Here is a 21,446-nt window from a genome sequence, read left to right on the forward strand (position 1 = left end):
TTTACCACTTTAAAACCTTTCTCCCAGTGTTCTGACAAGAAAGGCAAAATTATTCCTTGTATTTAATTCTACAGGGAAGTAATCCCCACACAGAATGATGGATTCTTCATGACAGGAGCTCTAGCAAACTGATATACTTACACCTATCAATTAAGAAAAAAATCAAACCCAGAAGAAATAGATGGAGAAATATTCTCTCTGCCATACCTCAAAAGTCCAAACAGATTTGGGTAAACTTACTTTTTAAATAAATTGAAAAGAAAGACAGACATACATTGAAAACGCAGGAACACGTAGGTTAAAAGTTAGGTTAAATGACTAAACAGGACCTGTTTCCCTGGGGAATGATGAGAATATTTAGAGCTCTTTGACACTAGAGGTGCTGCCAGAATATGGATTTAGGGAAACAATGGACAATTGACAGAGCTCTCCAAAGATAAATTCGGCATAAATGAGATCAGATGCTTAACTCCCATCATTCCCACTGTCATGGGTTGGGTTAAACATGCCTTAATCTGTCCATTAAATATGCAGTTGAGAAAAAATTTCCTCTGAGGGCATATCAGCAGGGATCTTGAAAGGCAAAAGAGGTCAAACAGTGAGGAAGCTCAGCTTTCCTGTTCCTGCTAATAGCCAAAGAGGGATACCCCTCCTTCCACACAGGTGGAGCAAGACTCTCCATCCTTCTTTAATCTGCTTTATCCTCTAGGTAGAATACGGGAAGTTTTTGCTTCCCCGAAGTGGGCAAGGATCATATTTGAGATTATCTCTCACAGATAGTTTCCTGTGCGTTTGGTAGCCTGCAAGTCATTACACAATGCAGATTACCACAGTTTCTAAGAACTTTTCTCAAGCCTCCTTTCAAAATAAGGAAACATTCCGTGCCCATTTTTCAGAGATACTTATTGTCATACAAGAAGACTATGGCAGCATCATGAACTGGACATACACATGCTGAGCCTCTTGCCACTGCTCTTACACCAAGGTTTCACTTCCAGAGATTTTGTCTGGACAAATCTGTCTTGCATGCTTATGTGTATTCTGGCAAGTTTGTGTTCTTCAGAAGCTCATTCATATATCTAAATGTCTTACTATCACAGCAAATAAAAGGAATCATGTCTTACCCCAATAACAGTGCCATTCAAAGGACAACCATTCAGAGGTACTGAAAAAGAAGATAATATTCCATTATATTCCATTTAGCATTACTACTTTCACGACATTATCAAGATTTAGTACACCACAGGTATGCTTTTTTGATTTGTTAGCGTTCCAAAGCACACTTAGATTCTGTTTCACTGTAAAAAGGCATAACCAATCCCACTTATGTTATACCTTGAAATGTAGCAATTTGACAGTTATTTTGAATTCCACCTCCAAATATGTCTCACTGAGCTGTTTTGTAACAAGTACATGGCACAATATAAATTTTCCCCTCCAGTTCAAGCCTTGCACTCTCAGAAGATGCACTTCGGTTTTCTGCAAGTCACAGTGTGTATTTCCCCTCCTTCTCCCACTGCTAGATCCTCACCCTGTGTTTGCATATATATTAATCAAACACAACTGGACATCTTCCCAATTAGCCAAATCTTCTGACTTGGACTTTTGACCCAAGTCTTTGCTAGGAAATGGCCACAGTCATATGCTCAGAGACACACAGAAGGCAGCATGGCTGCATGCAAACTCCCTGTTCATAGCAGGCACTTCCTACGACAAAAGCATCTCAGGACCTCTTGTAAATGCTCAGCAATGCAGGCTGGAGCTGTAGAAACATAGCCTGGTATGTCTCTCTGAAGTAGTGCAAAATAGCTTCAACTGCGATTAGCTCAAGAAGAGGCAGCAAACATCAGCTGGAAAGAGAAAGCAATAGCAGCAGGTGCTATTGTACTCAGTGTCTAAATTATACAGGAGAGCTTCAAAGCAGTAGTATACTTGCAAAACATGCACTTTGGAAATTGCTGTTGAGAAATAGGACATCAACACGAGATGAGTGATTCCGTTTGTCATACACATAACCTTACCACATCTGCAGGAAGGACAGCAATCTATTACTTGGTCACAGTGCAGTTCAGTTCCCTCTGGACAGTCAGGCACATCCATTTGAGAGCAAGAAATATTCTTTTGCTGCACAAAAACCTCATTGTTCACCCGGACACACTCATTGACAATGCAATGGTTGAAGGGGGATCGCCACTCTGTGCCAACCTGATGGGAAATTGTAGAAGAACTAAATATAGACAGCAGTATTTGTGCCACTGCATAGAGGGAAGACCACCACAACTGGTTTGCAAGCATGCTGGTTTGCAAAAAGCACATTTACTGTATGAGGAACTGTCTGTCACTCAACAGTTGTCCACAGATCCTCACTGCAACAACAAATATAGAACAGTCTGCTGCTTAGTTTGTAGAGCGTAGGAGTAACAGGAGTATCCTTAGGGTAAAAAATAAAAGGGCAGATGAAATAACACGTGAAGAAGAAACAGCACTCCTAGCTAGATTTAAATCTACATTTGTTACCCAGTGGCTGGCTACACCTCTTTGTTGGTCGTCCTTCTGCTGGAACCTGCTGAAAGTCAGTTCTAGTCAGCCCAAAGGAGGCTTTGGCAATAGGCTGTACACCAGAAAATACTTGCAAATGTAGAAGAGATTGGATTCTGTTGACAGTCCTACTGATTATAATCACCCATGGGTCAGACAAGGTGGGAACTTCAAGCACTTTTATAGGAAGAGACATCACTACAGGCCAGAAAGAAGATGCTGTCACAGTTCAGCACCAGGAAGACCTGATCACTGCTTTGCAGCTGTATACCTCCACTGTTAACACTCTTTGAATACACTTCAAGAATACTGGAAGTGAAAATCAGATTCCAAACTCCAGTAAATTCAAATATTTTTGCTCAGAAAGTTAGGGAATATTTTCATGTGTTCATACTTCTCATGTTACATACTTACTTCATTGTTAATGACAAAAAGGTTGAAAGAGGACACAGCAAGAGAGAGATAGCAGAGTATAAGTATTTATTACTCCATCAGAACAACAGAAATCAGTAAGATACATTGGGACATTCAAATGGGCCTTCTAAAGACTTGTTCTACAAAGCTGAGAAGAATGCTGATCCACATTAAGAAATGCCCTTGGTAAAGTCAGGGAAGAGGCAGGCTGCAAAATGATCCATTAATATTTTTTAAAAGAGTGCAGCAGACTGCCTTTGTAAAAGAAGCAATTAAAAAATATTAATATGTGAACATGAGGTGTAGATGAAAATGCAGATGCTTTATAAAGAACAACACTTAGGGAAGAAAAGCTGTAGAGAAGGTCTGTTATTCTAAATATATTTAACTATCTGCTCCTGCTTTTCTTGAATCCAAAGCTCTGCATAGGATTAAGCAATTCAATGCTACTGGGGCAGGCAGAGGCTTGCCAAGGGTGGTTGGGTTAGGGATAGAACAAACTGAATAACCTGAAGGAATTAAAAATGTAGACAAGAACATAAAAAAAAATCCAGGTAGCTTTCCAGGGCGACAGGGTATTTGCTACACATTTTAAATGTCTGATGCATGCACTCACTTCCCATTGGGTCTCTGAATCCTAAGGGAAGAGGCATACTGCTGAAAATAAACAGCTATTTTGAGCAGAACACAAGTGTGGCCTGGACCATTGTGGTCTGATCTGATATGCAGCAATCATCTTTAGCAATCAGAGAATAATTCATGTTTCTACTCTCATTTACTTTCTGACATTTCAGTGTGTACCAAATAGGATATCCCATTTACATAGGACTCTGAAATTCAAGCAATCCACTACTCCATCTGCCTGCTATCCATAGAAAAATACTCTGTAATTGGGATAATCAGCAAGAGAAGCATCACATCCTACTAACATTCTTTTGAGCTACCATTTGTGAAATTACAAATTTTACACAAAAATATTGCGTCTTTACAGCCCAAAAAGGATGGGAATGGTTTGCTTGTTAGAACCAAACAAGTTACATATCCTACAAAACATTGGTTTTCAGTGCTGCTTGATGTATAGGAAAAATAGCTCTTCTCTTCTTCAACCTTCTCCTGTGGAACACAAAATAATTCCCAGGCACCTCTGCTAGAAGAGGAAGCATCCATGCCACTGCCACCTCACCTCATGCAAACGAGGATCTGCATCACCCCGAGACCAGAATAGCTGCTCCTCACAGGCAGTCTTCTGGCATCTCCCACAACACTCCCCTTCTTGGACGATGTACTTGTAACCCTGTAGGAGAAAATAAAAGGACCGACTAATCCAGGAATAGGAGACAAATGAGAAGATTAATCCCAAAATTAAACACTGGGATAAATGTTTAACATTAGTAACTTTTTACAGAAAGGGAAATTTGAAAATAGAACTGTAAGGCCCCACACTGCTATTACAAAACAAACAAGTGGTCCACCCACCTCAGCATCCTTTTAAATGACATTATCTGTCATTAAAAAAAAAAAAAAAATAAATTCATACAACATTAAGAGCAGAATTTCTCATCTTATTAGTTCCTCCTAAATAACACGTATTCACTTCAACTACATGGACTAATTCTAGGTACTATCCTTGCTCAGATCATGCCAATCGACTAATGAACCTTGCAAGGATATCAGCATCATTAGTGTGGTATGGAGCACCCCTTCTTGGAGTATAGAAAATGTTTATGGTGCCTAGCATTTAAAAAAAAAAAAAAAAAAACCAATTCTGAAATCACACAAAACATTTTTCTTTTGCTAGGATCTGCTCAAATATGTAACAGCACAAAGATTTCTTAGAATCACAGAATGGGTTGGGTTGGGAGGGACCTTAAAGCTCATCTAGTTCCAACCCCCTGCCATGGGCAGGGATACCTTCCACTTGGCCAGGTTGTTCCAAGCCCCGTCCAATCCGGCCTTGAACACTTCCAGGGGTGGGGCAGCCACAGCTTCTCTGGGCAACCTGCGCCAGAGTCTCACCACCCTCATAGCGAAGAATTTCTTCCTAATATCTAATCTAAATCTACGCTCTTTCGCCACAAGACAGAAAAGAACAATGACATAAAAAGGCAGAAGTGGAAAGGGAAGAAGTACCCCACGTGAGGACTTAATTCTCTGTTTGAAAGTCTCTAGAACATTAAGGTATCATTTCCTAATTTCCATAATAAATTATGCTTTAAAATACAAGTAGGATGTTTGAAATTACCTCCCAGCAAGACTCTCTCAGTTTTTGAATGAGATTCTGCACATCTAATATTCGAACAACAGTCTTCCTTTTACATTAGTTTCTTTGACCTCCTTAACATACACCATTAAGCCATTTACTACCATGTTTTATGTGCTATTTCAAAAGAAAATATCCATTTGCAATATTGGAGATTAAAATCATAGCTTTTGTAGTCAGCATCTATTACAACCATCATTCACGATGCTTTTGCACATAGGGTCCAAATGTTCTTTATTTTAATGTAATTAATCAAGACACTTGAAAATCTAACCTAATTAATTTACATACACTCAGACAAATGGCATTGTCTTAAACACTTTTCCCAGAAAATTATGCTTCATTCTTCTCATAATCATCTAATACTTTAAGTTATCCAGTACTTTATACCACACTTTTATATCACTTACAAAGCACCTAACTCCAAGAACATTGACAGAAATTAAGTAAAGCAAGTGCTCCCTTCACTAGTATACTAGTGATTTTAAGGTGTTTAGAAGGCTGTCAGCCATTTTACCACCATGATTCTCTGAAGGGATGTAGTCTGATGTACTCTCAGAGAAATAATATCTGAAGAAACTCCACGAGGGAGACACTACTCCTCCTTGTGGTACATGCAATGATTGCAGCAACAATCTGCCTGATTTCTCAAAACTTTGGTAACAGAAAGATAGAAGAGGACAAAAAAAGTGAGACTAGGACATGTAATGAAGCAAACCTACATATGGTTTGCAAGCGAAAAATCTGTATTTTTTGTTAGCCTTCTAAGAGAAATGTTCAAATCCTCAGGGATTTGCTCCTTTAAATGAAACATCCACTTTATTTTATGGTATTTCTTTACATTCTAAACCTACAGATATAATTTGAGTTTGGTTTTGTTATGGTCAAGATAAGAGTGCTGTTTGTTTTAAAAAAGCTTTTTGATGCTGCAATGCTTAAGGCTGATTTGTCAAGGAACTGTAGTTCTGCATTAATAATACTTTTTTAGAATAAGGAATTATTGATAAAGTCATGGCTATGAGCCAAAACACAGTCAGATTCTTTAGATCTAATATTTCATAACAATTGCCATGCTAGAAACAAATATCTTTTAAAAATGGAAATCAAAGGGATTCTCCTCCAACAACTGAAAGCTCTCACATCATGGTTTTCACTGCATTGGGCATCCTCAAGCTTTCTCACCAAATTCTACACTTGCAGAAAGAGCACTAGTTTCTTGTGTCGGGGGCGGGGAGGAGGGAGGGTAATGAATTGGTTTTTTTCTCTGTTTCTAGGGAATGGTGCAGTGTTTAAGACACAACAGAAGAAAATATTATTTAAAAAAAAAAGATTATATTTTGCTCACACCTTCTCAAGTGTACATACATATATATATAGTATATATATATGTATATATGCTGTCTAGCCTTGTTCTGATACAGAGGCTACAAGTTAAATGATGTTGAAATATAGTTGTATAAATTCTTTAAAAACCTAGGCACAATTAGCTTAATAGAGTTCAGAAAACAGAATTGCTTTTCAGATGTTGGTTTGGTTAACTGAAATATCCACAGTCAAATTTCAATACATGGCTAGCTGTTTTAAAATACATATTAGTCTACATTCAAATGACAATTTAAAATAAGCCAGACAATGCAGGGTTTCTTCAACAAAGTTAACTCAGCTGTGACTGAGTTAATGTTGCTGCACATACATGCTCTATGCCCAAGGTCAAGTCTTTGACTTCCAGGCACATTATCAATAATGTCTTTCCAAAAGCTAATAGAACACTAACTTCTCATAGTTGTATATACAAGGTTTGCTAATGAAAAGCTTTCTTCCAAAAGCAACAGTTGGACTTGATGATCTTAAAGGTCTTTTCCAACTTAGTTGATCTTATGAAAGGCAACAAGAAAAAAGAGGTATCGTGTTGACTTTTTTTAACCTCTCTTCTGCCATCTGCTTGTTCTGGAGACCCAAACTATATTTTCACTGAGTGACCCATGCATGCTAACCTCATGAAGCAAGGATATGGTAATGCTCAAGGATTACAGGTACAAGGTGCTAGATACCAGAGCAAAATGCAATGCTAGAGCATAACATTTAATTTTACAGTGATTTTTTACTTCCTTAATTGCCACATTATGTTAAGGTAAGGAATATTAGGGATGTAAATTTGATAGTTTAAAGGAAGTATAAAAACCATTTTGAACTTTTGTTTGCACAAATCATGTTATAGTCAAAGCCTTCTAATCTATGACACTGGGAAGCGCTACTGACTTTTAACCAATTCCTTTGGCCCTTCTAGAATTCTTCTACTAACTTTTTTACCAAGTATCTGTCTCCTCCTGCTTGACCAGCTATGCTAATATAACAAAGCAGCTCATACTTCCTTTGTGGGCTTCCAAAAGTAGACCACATAATTTTATAGCATGTAGCAGATGTCTGAGCATAATAAAGGCCACAGCATGTGGTCTTATTACTGCTATAATGGGCAGAGCTGAGCAACACACAGATCTGAAATGTTCACTTCAGAAAGTGAGCTTCATTTAGAAGAGTTGTTTGAAATTGAACTTCAGACATCATGAGTGCTTATTGTGCAAATGGTGTAAATGATAGACACTTCAGGATGCAGTTCTCCTTTTATTGAAATATAAACTAAACTTGTCCCCAGTTTCCTTGACAGAAAGATATGATCCTAAAACAATAACCCTAAAATGAAACCAGTAATACTTAGGCCCTCTTAGACTCTGTTCCCAAGGTAATTCGTTGCTACAACACTTATTTTCTATTTTTCTCTGGTTTCTCTAAACACACAGGTTTAAAAGTAATCATTTCAGATCCCCACCAGGGCTCTGTTGGCTAATGCACTGGTTGAAATGTTACTCACCCGAGAGCAGAACGTGTTACATGTCTTGTCATGACACTCCATCATCTGAAGTCCTGTAACATCATCCCTCATCCTAGTGCAAGAGCATTCTCTGCAGCCATCTTCCCAGGTTGTCCCAATGGGGTAGACTATGTTGTTGTGCACGCACACCTATTGAATGAAACAATTAACACATGACAAAGCACGCTGCTGTTTGTAAGGGCACACTGGCTGGCTCCAAAAGGCTGCTTTTTAAGATGTGAAACCCTCCATAAATTTATGGAATATTTTGAACCCAGTAGAAATGCTACAGGTCTTAGAATTGTGGCTGCTCTGCTGAGGAAAGGAAAATAAGTGCAACCAAAACTGCTGTTTTATAAAGAATAAATTGGAGAATTTTATCTGCAGTCAGTTTCTGAGTCATGGTCTGACTCAGTTTCCCTGGAAGTATAATATGACCTAATATTTAGAAATAATAAACAGTGAGGCTTGCAGAAGGAGCCATGCACTTAAAACTTATGCCACCTAAATCAGCTGATCTGAAAAGATCCTACCTTGAGCTACAAGCATTCATTCTCTTGTATCCTTAGACCAACACAGCTACCACAAAAGTAGTGCCATGTCATATATTGCACTATAGGTAATTTTTATAGCATGTTATTAAAGAGATGAACATTTATTTTTCTAGATACAGCAAGTAAGTCACAGAGACACAAAATTACTTACACAATGTCATGAACTACTTAGCAACAGAAAATAAAGGCTCGGTCTCCTGAGCTGCAAGACAGCGTAACCCTATGCTAAGCTGTTAGGGAAGGTTGATTCAATGAAAAGACTATATTGCCCTGCAACCTCTCCTCTAAGTGACCTTATCTTAAAAGTTAATGTAACAACTTAATAAAAGGTTGTCAAAATAAGGAAAAATATATCCTGGTGAAGCTTTAACACAGTCAGATATTAATCTGGCAAAAATTTTAAAGTGGCAATATAGTTCATATAAGATACAATGCTTCCTCAAGCAGAGGAAAAGGTAATCAATGAGCACAAGAAGTTTGGGTCTAAGGTGACCCAAACACACAAACACACAAACTTTCAGTGAAGTTAGTATAGGACTGAAAGAATATGTAGCAACTGTAGTGATCAAAAAGCATGAACCTCTGTTATCCAGAAAGAAATTAAAAACCGAAAAGTTATCTCTGAAATTCCTAATGCTTCAATGACCTTGAAGTTTCAGATGGTTTTGGTATATATGTGTGTTTATATATATACATATATGCATAAATATATAAAAACTGATTACCTAAAAGTCACAACAAATGAATGGGTTGGTTATGTCAGCATAAATGACTCTAATAAAACAAGCACCAGTGTGATGCAATAGTCTATTTCTCTCAGACAGGTAAATTAAACATGCCCTGGCATCATTATTCAGTAGTTTCACTGGGGGTTGTTAATACCTTTCTTGGGTATTTTGGTGCTGTCACTCCATGTATGAAAGATACTCTCACCTGTGGAAACGACAACTCATTCCCCTTACCATGCCTGGAACACAGGTGGTAGATATGCAGCCACAGTCATTGGTGAGAGATGTGGACAGATATCCCAGAGGGCAGCTCACTGTTGAGTTCGTACAGCTGCAGGTACACTCGTATTTATCACAGCACTCAGTCTTCATAATAGTCAGCTCTCGATGTGGTGGGCAGGAAGGTCTTTGAACTAAGCTGCATGCTTCTCGGTTACATGCTAGGAGAAAACACATAGGTACCATGTCAAGCACACGGCATTTCAAAGTGCTGCGAGTGAACAAGACAGTTCTCTGGCAGCAAGACACTAACTGCTACTGCAAGCTGTTATAAATCTGCTTAAAGGCTAAGTAGTAATGCAAATACAAAAGACCCAGGTCAAAGAATGTGCTGCAGGTTCAGGAAAAGTTCCTACCATGCCAAAAACTTCTTGAGTCATATACAATCAAAAAGATTTATAAAATAAGCATAAGGGTCAGAGCACACAAGAGGAAAGTGTTTCTCTTTTCCTTAATTCAAAAGCTTACTCAAAGTGTCAACAATACCCTTCTTCCAAGTCTGTGAAATCACTGCTGTCCATTGGCTCCAAAATTAAAACTTTCAGAGGAAAAAAATAATGTCTAAGGGAAATTGCTAGTGTTGCTCAAATGCAATGTTCCAGTGTCACTCCCTGCTAAACAAAAAATAATGTCTTACCACATGTATAATTTGGTCTGCATTCTCCAGGGTTGGTTAGAGCAAGCTGCAGGCCAAACTCACAGACAGGGGCAGAAGGCAAATCACAGGAAACGAGATCACAGACTAAGAAGAAAATTAAGAGAGTGTTTAAGACCATGCCTCACCACTTAGCCCTCAAGAAAAGACATCCCCATTAAACTTTTTTTCCCTACACTCAATTGCTATCCTAAAATATGAAGTAAGAGTTCAGCAGATCAGAGTTTGTTTTCAAAATAGCTTAGGGAACAGTTCAAGCTTGGGTTATGAGGATTAAGGTTCTAATGTTATATTTAATGTGCAAATATAGAGCATTCAAAAATAGATACTTGAAAAAAGACCATGCTAACATCATTTAGAGAAAAACAAATTGCTCCAGTCCCTTCCTCATCTCTTACAGAAAGAGGAACAAATTCACAAGAGATAGAGACCCACATCCCCAGGAGTTGTTTATTTTTCCATGCAGATGATTGTACAGTCACTCAGCAGTTTCAAAAATGAAGCATTGCATTAAACAAGAAAAGGGATTGTATACCTCTGAAGCATTTGGTAAAAATATGGACCAAGAAGATTCCAACAGTTTATGAGAACCTACCACATTCGTACTCGGGGCAGCACTGGCTGGAGTCCCTGCGCAGACGAGGGACTTCACAGGGACCACACTGAACAGCTGGAGTAAGAAGAAAACATCCATAAAACAAGTTTGGGTAAGAACTAGAAAACTAGGTAACAGAAACATCAATTCAAGTCCAATCATACTTAGGGCTAAATGCATTTACATTTCGCAGTAGGGCAAGGTAGTACCGTGCAGTTTACTTTCTTGTTATCGAGACATGTGCAGATGTTGCAGGGCTCATTAGCAGGAATCCATGTTTCCATGAGCTGCAAAAAACCCCCGAACAGATTGTTAGAAAGAAATCAAATATTCCATTCACTGGTATGTTAGTGATGGGAGTGGGTGAGAGTGAGTAACATTTACTTGGAAAACCAGAAGACTGGTTGGTTGGTTGCTCTGTTAACAGTAAGAAACTAAGGAAACACATAATTCTGAAATGACTGTAGTGTATCAGTTTAGCAAACGATGTAAAGAATGCATGAATGGGATGAGGAATTACTGTTGTTTTAAGCATGAAAAATACTCAGATGCTATAAATGCAATTGCAGGCTATTGCGAGTAACAGCAGACTTGCACAACTACATGCCATAATTGGATGTTCAGTGGTAATACGGGAAATAACAATATTTGGGGAAATACACAAAAGTGGCTGCTTTCCCAAATTAGCACTACTTAAACAGAGAAATAAACAGTGCATATTTTAAACTAAGAATATGTGGGGTATCATCACTTGATTTGCCAGTGGCCTGAGGATTGGAAAAGCACTAAAGCAACCCCAAATCTGAAACCATCACTGTGATGGTTACCTGGAGGTAATAAGCACATTCAAAAACTGCCAGTAAGGTGTATCATTACTTAACCACTGCTCTTTCTCATGACAGAGAGAGAAATCATTGATGTTAGAAATGTAGTTACCTATAAAGAGCTATCCACATTTAACACCCATGTGAACAGGACGGTAAGAGTAAAAAGGCACACTATGGGACAACAACATTAATTTGCACAATCAATCCAGGTTCTGGATGAGAGCATGTAGAACAGGTTAACACAAAGACAATGGTAAGAAGGTGTCATCCAGAAAACTTTGGAGTGTAGTTTAAAAATAACAGTCTGCCGAGACCTTCACTAAAAAGAAGAAAGGAAGGAAATAACTAAGCACACTGCTGTCACAGGGCTCTGAAAAGACAGTTTACTTTCAAAGGTTAACAGCATGGCAAGGATAAGACACCAGGCATGCCAGAACAAGCCAACCAAAGGTTTAACAAAGCTTAGGAAAGAAATCACATAGGGTTGGTTAATCCATAGGAAATCTGTTTTAGTCAAAGGAGGCTTGCATTGATGTATTGCTAGTAAAGAACATTAGCTCAGGGCTTGGAAAAACAACTCGGGCCCTTTGCCAGAGCATTCAGTGGCCTCAGGGTTAAAAAGTCCTAAGAAGGCAGCTGATAGAGAATGCCTACATTTGCAGGTGGTGGTGTGAAGGATGTGGACATTTCAAGACACAGAGAATCACAACATTCACTCTAACATTTTCATCAGCCTTGATTTTCACACAGGGTTTCTTCAGCATAAGAGGAGCCTCTTTCTAACACCAGAAGACATGATGGGAGCATGGTGTTAGTAGAGGTCTATATGAGCATTGGTACTGAGAATTCCGTAAGCCCAAGCATGATCTAGGGTAGAAAGGAACAGAAGAATGAACACCATAGGGAAAGAAGGGGGTTAAGGAAATCATAACCCACCACCAGTTGTACTGCCTTTCTATTGCCTACAGAGCTAATCCTGCGATGGTGGAGATGCAAAACGGCTGCGTGAGCCAATCCTGCCCTGCCCTCCACCTCCCCATCCACACAGCAGCTGCATCTAAGCTTTGCCACTGGGGTACAGACGAAAGGTTTTCAGAGTTAAAACCCCATTAAGGAGTATGTGACAACTCATGAATTTCAGAACCTTTGCAGAAACAAGTAGATATCACTGCAGATGTTATTCCCAAGATGTGCGCTGAGCTTCTCTTCATGACGGCTTGAAACAATTATTCAAATGGAAAATGCACTGCATTACCTCAGGATTCACGGATTTAAGGCACACAGATCCTAGATTTTAATCTGCATTTGCAGTAATGATTTCATACAGAATCATAATACAATTACTAGAATTGTCAGGGTCACTGAGAGTTGCACACAAACTGATCTGTGTGTAGAGCAGTGATTACATACATTGCAAGCTATATTTTCCTTCAAGAGAAAAAATAAGATTTTTTTTTCCTATTCCTTTTATTACAAAAATTACTAAGGGTTTTTTTTTTAAATCCTTCCATTTTACCAACTTTATAATCACTACATAAATCCAATGATACAGTGTTTAAGCAAAGATCCAAACCAGAACACAAATTAAAAATCATGACCATAGGTATGGAGATACTGCAACCTTCAAATAAAAACTAACACAAGCTACATGTGCTCAATCCTTCAGAAAACTCTAACCTTTTGTTTTGAAAAACATCCTTGTGATAATGCAGTTGTGGAATGAAAGAACTCACTTTCCCTGTGTCTTTCCTCTCACTGCCAGAATCAATACAGTACCTATATCCCAGGAGGGGGCGGAATGCTGTTAGGCTCCTGTACTTTGGTACAGCAACATGAAACCTCAAAATTGTATTTGGTGGATGCTTTTTCAGTGCTTTTGACGGTACCTGCAGGTGGCACTAAGGAACAAGCTGTAGCAAAGTAAGACCCCCTATCCCCATGGGGTTGTCCTGTGCGAGGGCAGGCTGCACCAACACACATGGGACCCCCAGTGCAGCCCTGCCATCAGTGAGACTCTTCCATTGGCACAGTGGTGCCTGCAACACTTCATAGCATCATAGAATGGGTTGGGTTAGAAAGGACTTTCAAAGGTTATCTAATATGCTTGCTTCACTAAGTCAAGTGCATCGCTCGCTGGTACCCTACTGCCTAAAGAAAGGTCTTTGCTCTGTTAGGCTTGATGCTTTAGTCATTATGTTACTAAATGCAAACAGTACTTAAAAGAGATGTTTCAGCCACAAATAGTCTTTGTTTCCTTTCAGTTTAACTGTAAATGTTTATAACATTTCTTGCTGAATGAAAAGTGAGTCTAAATTTGTCTGTGTAAAATGAAGCTATTCAGAGTTCATACATTCACTTACTTTCTTAAATCCATCTTTTTACTTTATCCACACACAGAGACTTCTGTTATTTACAGAAGATCTGTGTTGCAAAAACAATTATGTCTTCGACAGAAGGTTTGGAGAGTATGATAAGACCATCCAAAAATCTTGTTAAGAATCTGAAGCCCATAAAATACTGAAATTAAAGTCCCTTCTTAAAATCCCATAACAAAACCTGCAAATTTAGGAGGACTGGCTGACTTATGTGAAAACTCCCAGAGTTGAGTAGCTGGGGGTGAAGAGGAACAACCCCTATTACTTGGAACAGGGGTCACAGGGAGGAGCTTGATCACCCGCTGTGCAATGCTGAAAGGGAAATCAACTGCCTCTTTCACTGCAGTCTGGCACCCAGCACCCATAGCTCTTCCCAATCCCATTCTGCCATCGAGAGGTCTGCCTTAGCTGAGGAAAGTGGATTTTCATTAAAGCTAAAATAATTAATTTCATAAAAGGGATAATTCTCATTAAAAAAAAAAAAAAGTATGTAGACTAATATGACTTGACATGAGGTCATCTTGGTCTCACCGCTCCCCACCAACCACTGCAAATATTTCAGCAAGCTTTGCAAAGACAGTACAATACATTTTAAGTAAGGGTTCCAGATTTATGATTAAATTGTCATTGCTGGTAAAAGCCTGCTGAATAGAGGTGTTTATCTTGGTAAATGTTGACTTATGCCATCCCTCCTCTCTTCCCTTTAGACCTCCCTCCACACAAATTTGTCATGCATTTCCGGGTCTGTGCACTCCCAGCTGTGAATTTTATATCCATCCCAGCCAATTTCACAGTAGGGGAGCTACATGGGGCTGACAGCCAGCCAGTTGTGAGGAACTAGCTAGAAAATGAAGTATCCAAAGGGGAAAATAGTTGAGTTGTAAGACAGATTCACTTGCAAAAGTACAAACCCCAACCACTCACAAAGGTAAGCTGCTAAGTATATAGTTACCTGATGGTGTGTGCCATCTTCACCGACACATTGTGTGCAGACCTCTTCATTAACACAGCTGTCATTAAAAATCACCTGTCCGTCTGGACAGAAGCAGCCTTCTGTGGGATAATCCTTGCAGACACTGAGATTGGTACTATTCTCACAGTGCTTTATGCAGGCGCTGTGGCAGTGATCATATGTCAAATATGTGGGACATTTCATTGCTGAGGAAGACAGAAAAAACTCTTTAGATAAAAAGATCTGAAATGCAGATAAATGCTTCCACTCATGCTTTCTTTAGAATTCTGTTCAGGTTTTTAAAAGCCATCATCAGACAAATATATTTTGTCCTTTGCAGCCACTAACTGAAAATATGTTCTTAAAACTAAAAAAATCCACAGTGGTAAGTGATTGAAGGCATTTGCTTACATTACAGTCTGTGCAGAAATCAAGCCACATTTTCAGACCACATGAATCAGCAATGTATGACCTACCCTAAAAATGATGAATTCAGCTTACATGAGCTGAACATCTTGCCTAACTTTTTCCAACACTGGGCAAGAGACATAAGAATTCAGAACCACCTTTACATGTATTAAAGTATTGATAACAGTGTTATCAATACAAGATAGCCAGGACAGATTAAAGGGTTGAACAAAGTGGGGTTTTGACAACTTGGTAGGAGGCAGTGTTCCCAAGCAACTGAAGAAAGCTAACAGAACAGAGCACTTTGATACTTCAAAACTGAACCTGATGGATTTCTGCTTCTTATTAACTGAATTGCCTAGTTAATGGAATTAAACTGAATCAAGGAAAGTTGCATTCTCCCCTAAGCCAACACACAACATTTTACTGAAGGGTTCACAACACTGAGCGTATTGTCACTACAAGCAAACACAAAACTAAGGCTACAGCCATTCAAGAAACTTATAGACACAGCTTCCACACAGCATACTCCCTTAGGTCTACTTTATTTTTCTCTACAGCTTCAATTAGGAAAAGTGTTTCTTTATTTCCCAGATTGTGACTGTTGTGAGGTTTATAAAACTTTTTTTCAGTCCCTTGACAAAAAACACTGAAAGAAAATTAATGAATGAAGACCTGAGCTCCCAACCAAACAAGATTCATCAGACAAACTGTCTACACACACCCTTCTTGGCAACCAAAGGAAACTTAAATGTCTTTAACATTAACCCTTTTCTGTTTCAAGCCACGCTAAATCCAATTATTTTGGGTGTGTTGGAGTCTATGGTTGTATGTGTGGATACCCATTATAGTTCAGCAGATGCAAAGGAACTTGAAATTCACAGAAACTTGATGGGGAGTCTAGTCCCACCATGAAATGCTTTGGCTGGATTCTGAAAACACAAGAAGATCTATCCAAGTAAAATAGGATAAATCACCTGTTTATAAACCTGTACTAGCAGCTACCTAGACTATAGTATGTTTTCTAGAAAAAAAAAATCATTTCCAGAAACAGTTCTGCAAACAAGGTGCCTAGAGTTTGCACTAGTGCTTATTGCCTGTGATGGTCTCTCATCAGCTCTAATGAATGTGTGAAAATACATCCACAGCACTTAAGGTAGTGTGTCATTTACTTTTTTATTACAGTGTTAGTAAATATACTCAGCACACTGGTTTTCACCTTGCTTACCTACCAGTAGCCTAAAGCAAATCTAATAAGTCTTCTCTACACAAAATTAGATTAATTTATTTTAGAGTTTAATGCTGATGCCTATCAGCATAGAACCTAGGCAGCTTTCAAGCAGAATGACTACCAATACTAAAACCTCTAGTGTACTTCATGTAACATATCCTCTTCTCCTTCCTCCCCTTAGGCTGACATTAAGGAACTAGGTGTGTGAAAAATGCAACGAGGAACCAAAATTCAATAAAGAGCAATCCACAGACTCCAGATATATTGCCAAAAAGTCTGCGTGCCTTTGTAAAATGGCAACATTTTTTCCAAGGAAGGAAGAAATGAGGTGGTTATGTTGTGCAAAAGAAATATAAACGGGCTCATGTGAATGCCCTTGTTTTGAAGTCACCTCTGTCCTTGGGAGCATAGGAATGAGATCTGTATAAGCAGTGTCAAGCGATGGGATAAACTCCATCAATGCCCAGAAAATCATCCTAACCATCCCTTCTTCCTGCTGGCACAATGACAACCAGGTGACTATAGAAAGCCACCTCAAATACATTACTGCTTTATGCTTCAGAGATTTGGCCAGGTACTACACAACTTACTTACAGTTAGTTACCTAGTTACTTAGAGGTAACACTGCTTTTTGCCTGAAAACTTCTGCCAGAGGTATGGAATGTGAGGAGGCATGAAGGACTCCCAACAGTCTGCCTCAGAAACAAGTATTTCAGCAAACCACCCTCCTGGCTGGCTATTTCAGTGCTCACCTCAAATGTCTATTGTTTCCTTTTCTGAATGAAAAGGAAAAGAATGCGAGTACTATCAAAAAGGTAAAACAAGGCTCAAACAGGTAAGACAAGACAGAGAGCATCCTTAGTTAAAGTACTGAATGGATATTTAGGGAAGGAGTGTTTTTCAAGCCTCTGATACATGGAGAAAGGCAAATGCCCTTTCAGGCTGCAATGCCACTCCTTTCTTCTCAGCAGTATAGTTTAGCATAAATTTAGCAGCTAGCTAGCTATCTTCTGAGGTTACATACTGCTGGCTTTTGCCTCACTGTACTGTCATGCGCAGCCAAAAGGACAGCTAAATCCCAGTGCCCATGAAGCTGGAGTGAATAATGCACCAGGACCAATAGCTCATCACTTGCCAGTCAGCCTTCCCACATTGCTCAGGCATGGGTTTCTTAAACCTCCCTTAATAGTCTTCTTTACTCAAATGAATATGTTTAGAAAGGTTTTCCCAATGTTCTTGGGAATGTTGGCAAGGCCACATTAAACCAACTTTTAGCAGTGCTGCCATCAAACGGGGCAGTCCCCTTTCTTCCTTATTCTCCTCACCTCAGCTGCTCTTTCCTGCTATCACTTTTTTCCCTTTATAGCTAGTTTTCACAGCTCACCAAGCAGCATGTGAGGACTAGTGCCAGCACAGCAAAAGGAGTGGGAATGCATGGCTGGAGGTGGAAGAGGAATAGAAAAACTGCCCCAGATCAGCTGAAGACAGTTGTAAAGCCACCCCATACTGTTGATTTCCAAGTCATGGTTTAAATCCTTGAGCTGTTACGGTCCTCACCAGCACGTCTTGCTTACACAGCAAATGAACAGCAGCAGATAATCTCAGTGTAGCTCCACTACACAAATCCTTCATTAGCAGAATTTGTTTAAAGGTTTCTTGTATCCCATTGCTGCTCTCTTCTCCTCCTGACCCTCGTTCTTGCTTCTCTGCCAGATGTCACTGCCCCTTAGCTAAGCAGGCACAGCCTCTTATGCATTTACTTTCTAACCTGGGCCTGAAAAAAACCCAATGAAAGACAAAACACAAAGCCCACCAACAACCAGAATGGCTCATGAAAAACGTTTTTTTCAAGCAAAATATTTTTTTTTCAGGAATCCCTACAGCTGATGAATGCCACCAGCATTCTCCTCAAAGAACCACAGCTTTACTGAGCAGTACCAACTAGCAGTTTGTTTCATATACCATAAAAGCAACAACTACCCATCTAAATTTAATTCATCTGCAAGCTAGTATTGGCAAGTACCTAGAGGGCATGTCCACATTGCACTTAAATGAGCTTAAAGAGCTGCTGAGAGGCACTCATGGAAACATCAGCATATGAAGATTAACAACTGCCACTGTTGCTGCTGTCATTTATCTTTTGAGCAAAATTTGCTGACTGCTACTCTTACTTGAGCTACACAGTTAAAAGCTGACTTGGTCACCTCTATGTGAGCTGCCATTTCTTTCATAACTGCAGAATGAATATATCTCAGTCCATTCATGAGTCACTATATAAACAATCCTATTTCCAGGTGAATAAAGCTTCCTCTTCACACAAAGCTGAATGAGAAAAAGTGTTGATATTAGTAACACAGTGATGTGTTAGAAATCCCTATGATCTTCACATTAAGACAAAGCCGATACTGTCATTGAAGTGGAAATCCTATTCAGCAGGCATTCACTGTGAGGGTGAGCCTGCTCAAGAGGTGTGTATTCTATGCCTCAGGGTTACATGGCTATCAGTAGAAGCTACAGGCTGCTACAGCTTAGGTTTACTAAGTGTGGGGTCAGGGGGGAGAAGAGGGCAATTGAAATAAATAATCTTACTCACGATGCATTCCCACCTTGAAGTAAAGTTTCCATCCATTGACACAAAGCTGGAGTCTACCAGATACCATTCAACACATCCACCCTCCCAAAAAGCAGAAGGAAAACTCAGGCAGTGGAACTGAATGAGCACAGGATGGAGGGCAGACCCTGTCATCAGATATTACAGCGGATATTCACCCATCCAGGCAGAGCAGTCAGGAAGGACCTATACTATTTAAAATGTCCCAGTATGGCATGGCAAAACCCCAAATCAAACTCCACAAAAATGACAGGGATTCACTGGAGTGGGGAGGGTGATGCAGGGTATTCCAGAATGGTGACACTGCTATTAAATATGTAGCGGTAGAGTGATTAAGCTACATTGTCTGTTTAGTCATTAATGTAACCTGTATAATGTCCTGTAATTGGTAATTTTATTTTGGTAGTTGCATGCATGCACCTGCTTGAAGAAAGAAGATGATGCTATTGTTAGGCCGCTAACGACTGTTTTACGCAACTAATGTTAAAATGAGCAACTCTTTGTCTATCCTTGTACATGCTGTGTAACAGGATGGGAGTTTGAAAACTGCAGAGAGTTACTAAGGTGACATTCAGCCTTGGACATTGCAATTTGCAAAGTCTGACTGAAGCACTAAATTTGGAAAATGGCTGGCAATATTCTCCCTCTGTTTTCTAGTAATTTAAATTCTCCCTCTGTTTTCTAGGACTATACTCCAAACAGACTGTGTTGTTTCTTAAAAGATTAAGTCTGTAAAAGTAACATGTTCTTCAATAATCTGTCTAACCAGATATGTAAGAGACTAACTGGAGGCTCAGGCCAACTTCACATTGACATTCTCGACTTTCTATCCCATTACCCCCTCTGTCTGAGTTTAAAACATGAACAAACCCAAAAGATGTACTGAGTTTTTACACTATCATGCCTTTAGGAGGCTGGTTCTCCACTCTCTGGGCAGCAAGAGGGAAAAGAAAGCAAAGTAACAAGAACTGATTAAACTGGAGACACAAGAGACGAAAAAAAACCTGTGATACCAAGACACTATATGAGACACTACCTGGGAAAGAAAATACCTACATACATACACACACACCTTAGATACTTGACTAAACCAGAAACAGTGAGTGAATATCTGAATGTCTGTATCCATCACTGCAGACAGGCTAACAGGAGAAATTGTAGAACAAGCCACCTCAAGAGTTACTTATTTTTACTTAACTATATGTTGCTTTTTTGGCACATCTTTAGGTATGACTCATATTAGGACTGTCAGGAGGAAAAAAAGAGGAGAAAAAAAGGAGGAAAAAAAAAAGAAAAAGAAAAAGAAAGGAAGGTAGGGCAGAACTTCTTATGTCTGTAAGAATTTAGGGAGGTAGGTATACAAAGTGACAATCGTCTGAATTTAGCACTAGCATGCTTGTCCTGCTTCTATTGGGTTCGGGGCAATTTGCAAGACTCGCATCCTGCTATACTGGTTTCTCACAGCACAAACTCTTCACCTCCAAAACGCAAGTCAAAGCCAGAAGGAGAACTGGATTTGCAAAGCAAATTACAGCTGGTTTGAACAGTGTAGCTGGCATGTGCTGGCAGGAGAAGACACCACAGAGAATGGCCATTTCCCTTTTCACTGCAGTAGAAACTGGCTCTTCCATCACAGTCTTAAAGGTTTAGGCTTCAGCTGGAATGTGGGGAATTTGTGGAACTATTACAGAGAAAAGTCTTTTTCTGTGCCATTATCTGCAGCTATGACACTGACAGGCTGGGACGCAGTTCCACTAGTCCAAATTATGAGTTTCCCTGTCTGCCTTGCACAGATCCTCCAGTGTCTGTACCAAAGCAATGATATCTATAGTTAAAACTGCCTGGCAGAATCAGAGAAGACTCTCAGTCCAAACGTGGCCCCATGATGGTTCAGGGGTTGCAGCCAGGTATTGTCACATAGCAGTGTTTACCTGTGCACAGCTTTCACAGTATTTTTATTTCATAGGTTATCCCTTTAGCCTTGCATAACTACCTTGCATTTTCCTAGTTATCAGTTTCCCAAGAAACACTTTTTCTCCGTAACATGCAACTTAGTAAATGACAAACCAGTTATCAGATCTGCAATATGACTTGTATGGAAAACTTGATCTGGAACTTCTTCCCATTACACAGGAAGATGGTCACTGTCA

General features: G+C 39.4%; 1 protein-coding gene across 1 annotated transcript in view; it reads right to left on the reverse strand.

The window, feature by feature from the left end:
* Positions 1-21,446, reverse strand: part of VWF (von Willebrand factor) — a 134,842-nt gene that overhangs the window by 15,420 nt on the left and 97,976 nt on the right. The window contains exons 38-46 of the mRNA XM_030480334.1: positions 15,047-15,252; positions 11,077-11,179; positions 10,893-10,967; positions 10,280-10,384; positions 9,598-9,803; positions 8,082-8,231; positions 4,136-4,246; positions 2,022-2,205; positions 1,125-1,165 (exon numbers count right to left, since the gene is read on the reverse strand). Coding sequence (XP_030336194.1) covers positions 1,125-1,165; positions 2,022-2,205; positions 4,136-4,246; positions 8,082-8,231; positions 9,598-9,803; positions 10,280-10,384; positions 10,893-10,967; positions 11,077-11,179; positions 15,047-15,252 — 1,181 coding nt within the window. The remainder of the gene's footprint in view (positions 1-1,124; positions 1,166-2,021; positions 2,206-4,135; positions 4,247-8,081; positions 8,232-9,597; positions 9,804-10,279; positions 10,385-10,892; positions 10,968-11,076; positions 11,180-15,046; positions 15,253-21,446) is intronic.

Source organism: Strigops habroptila, chromosome 3 (assembly GCF_004027225.2).
Source record: "Strigops habroptila isolate Jane chromosome 3, bStrHab1.2.pri, whole genome shotgun sequence".
NCBI classification, from domain to species: domain Eukaryota; kingdom Metazoa; phylum Chordata; class Aves; order Psittaciformes; family Psittacidae; genus Strigops; species Strigops habroptila.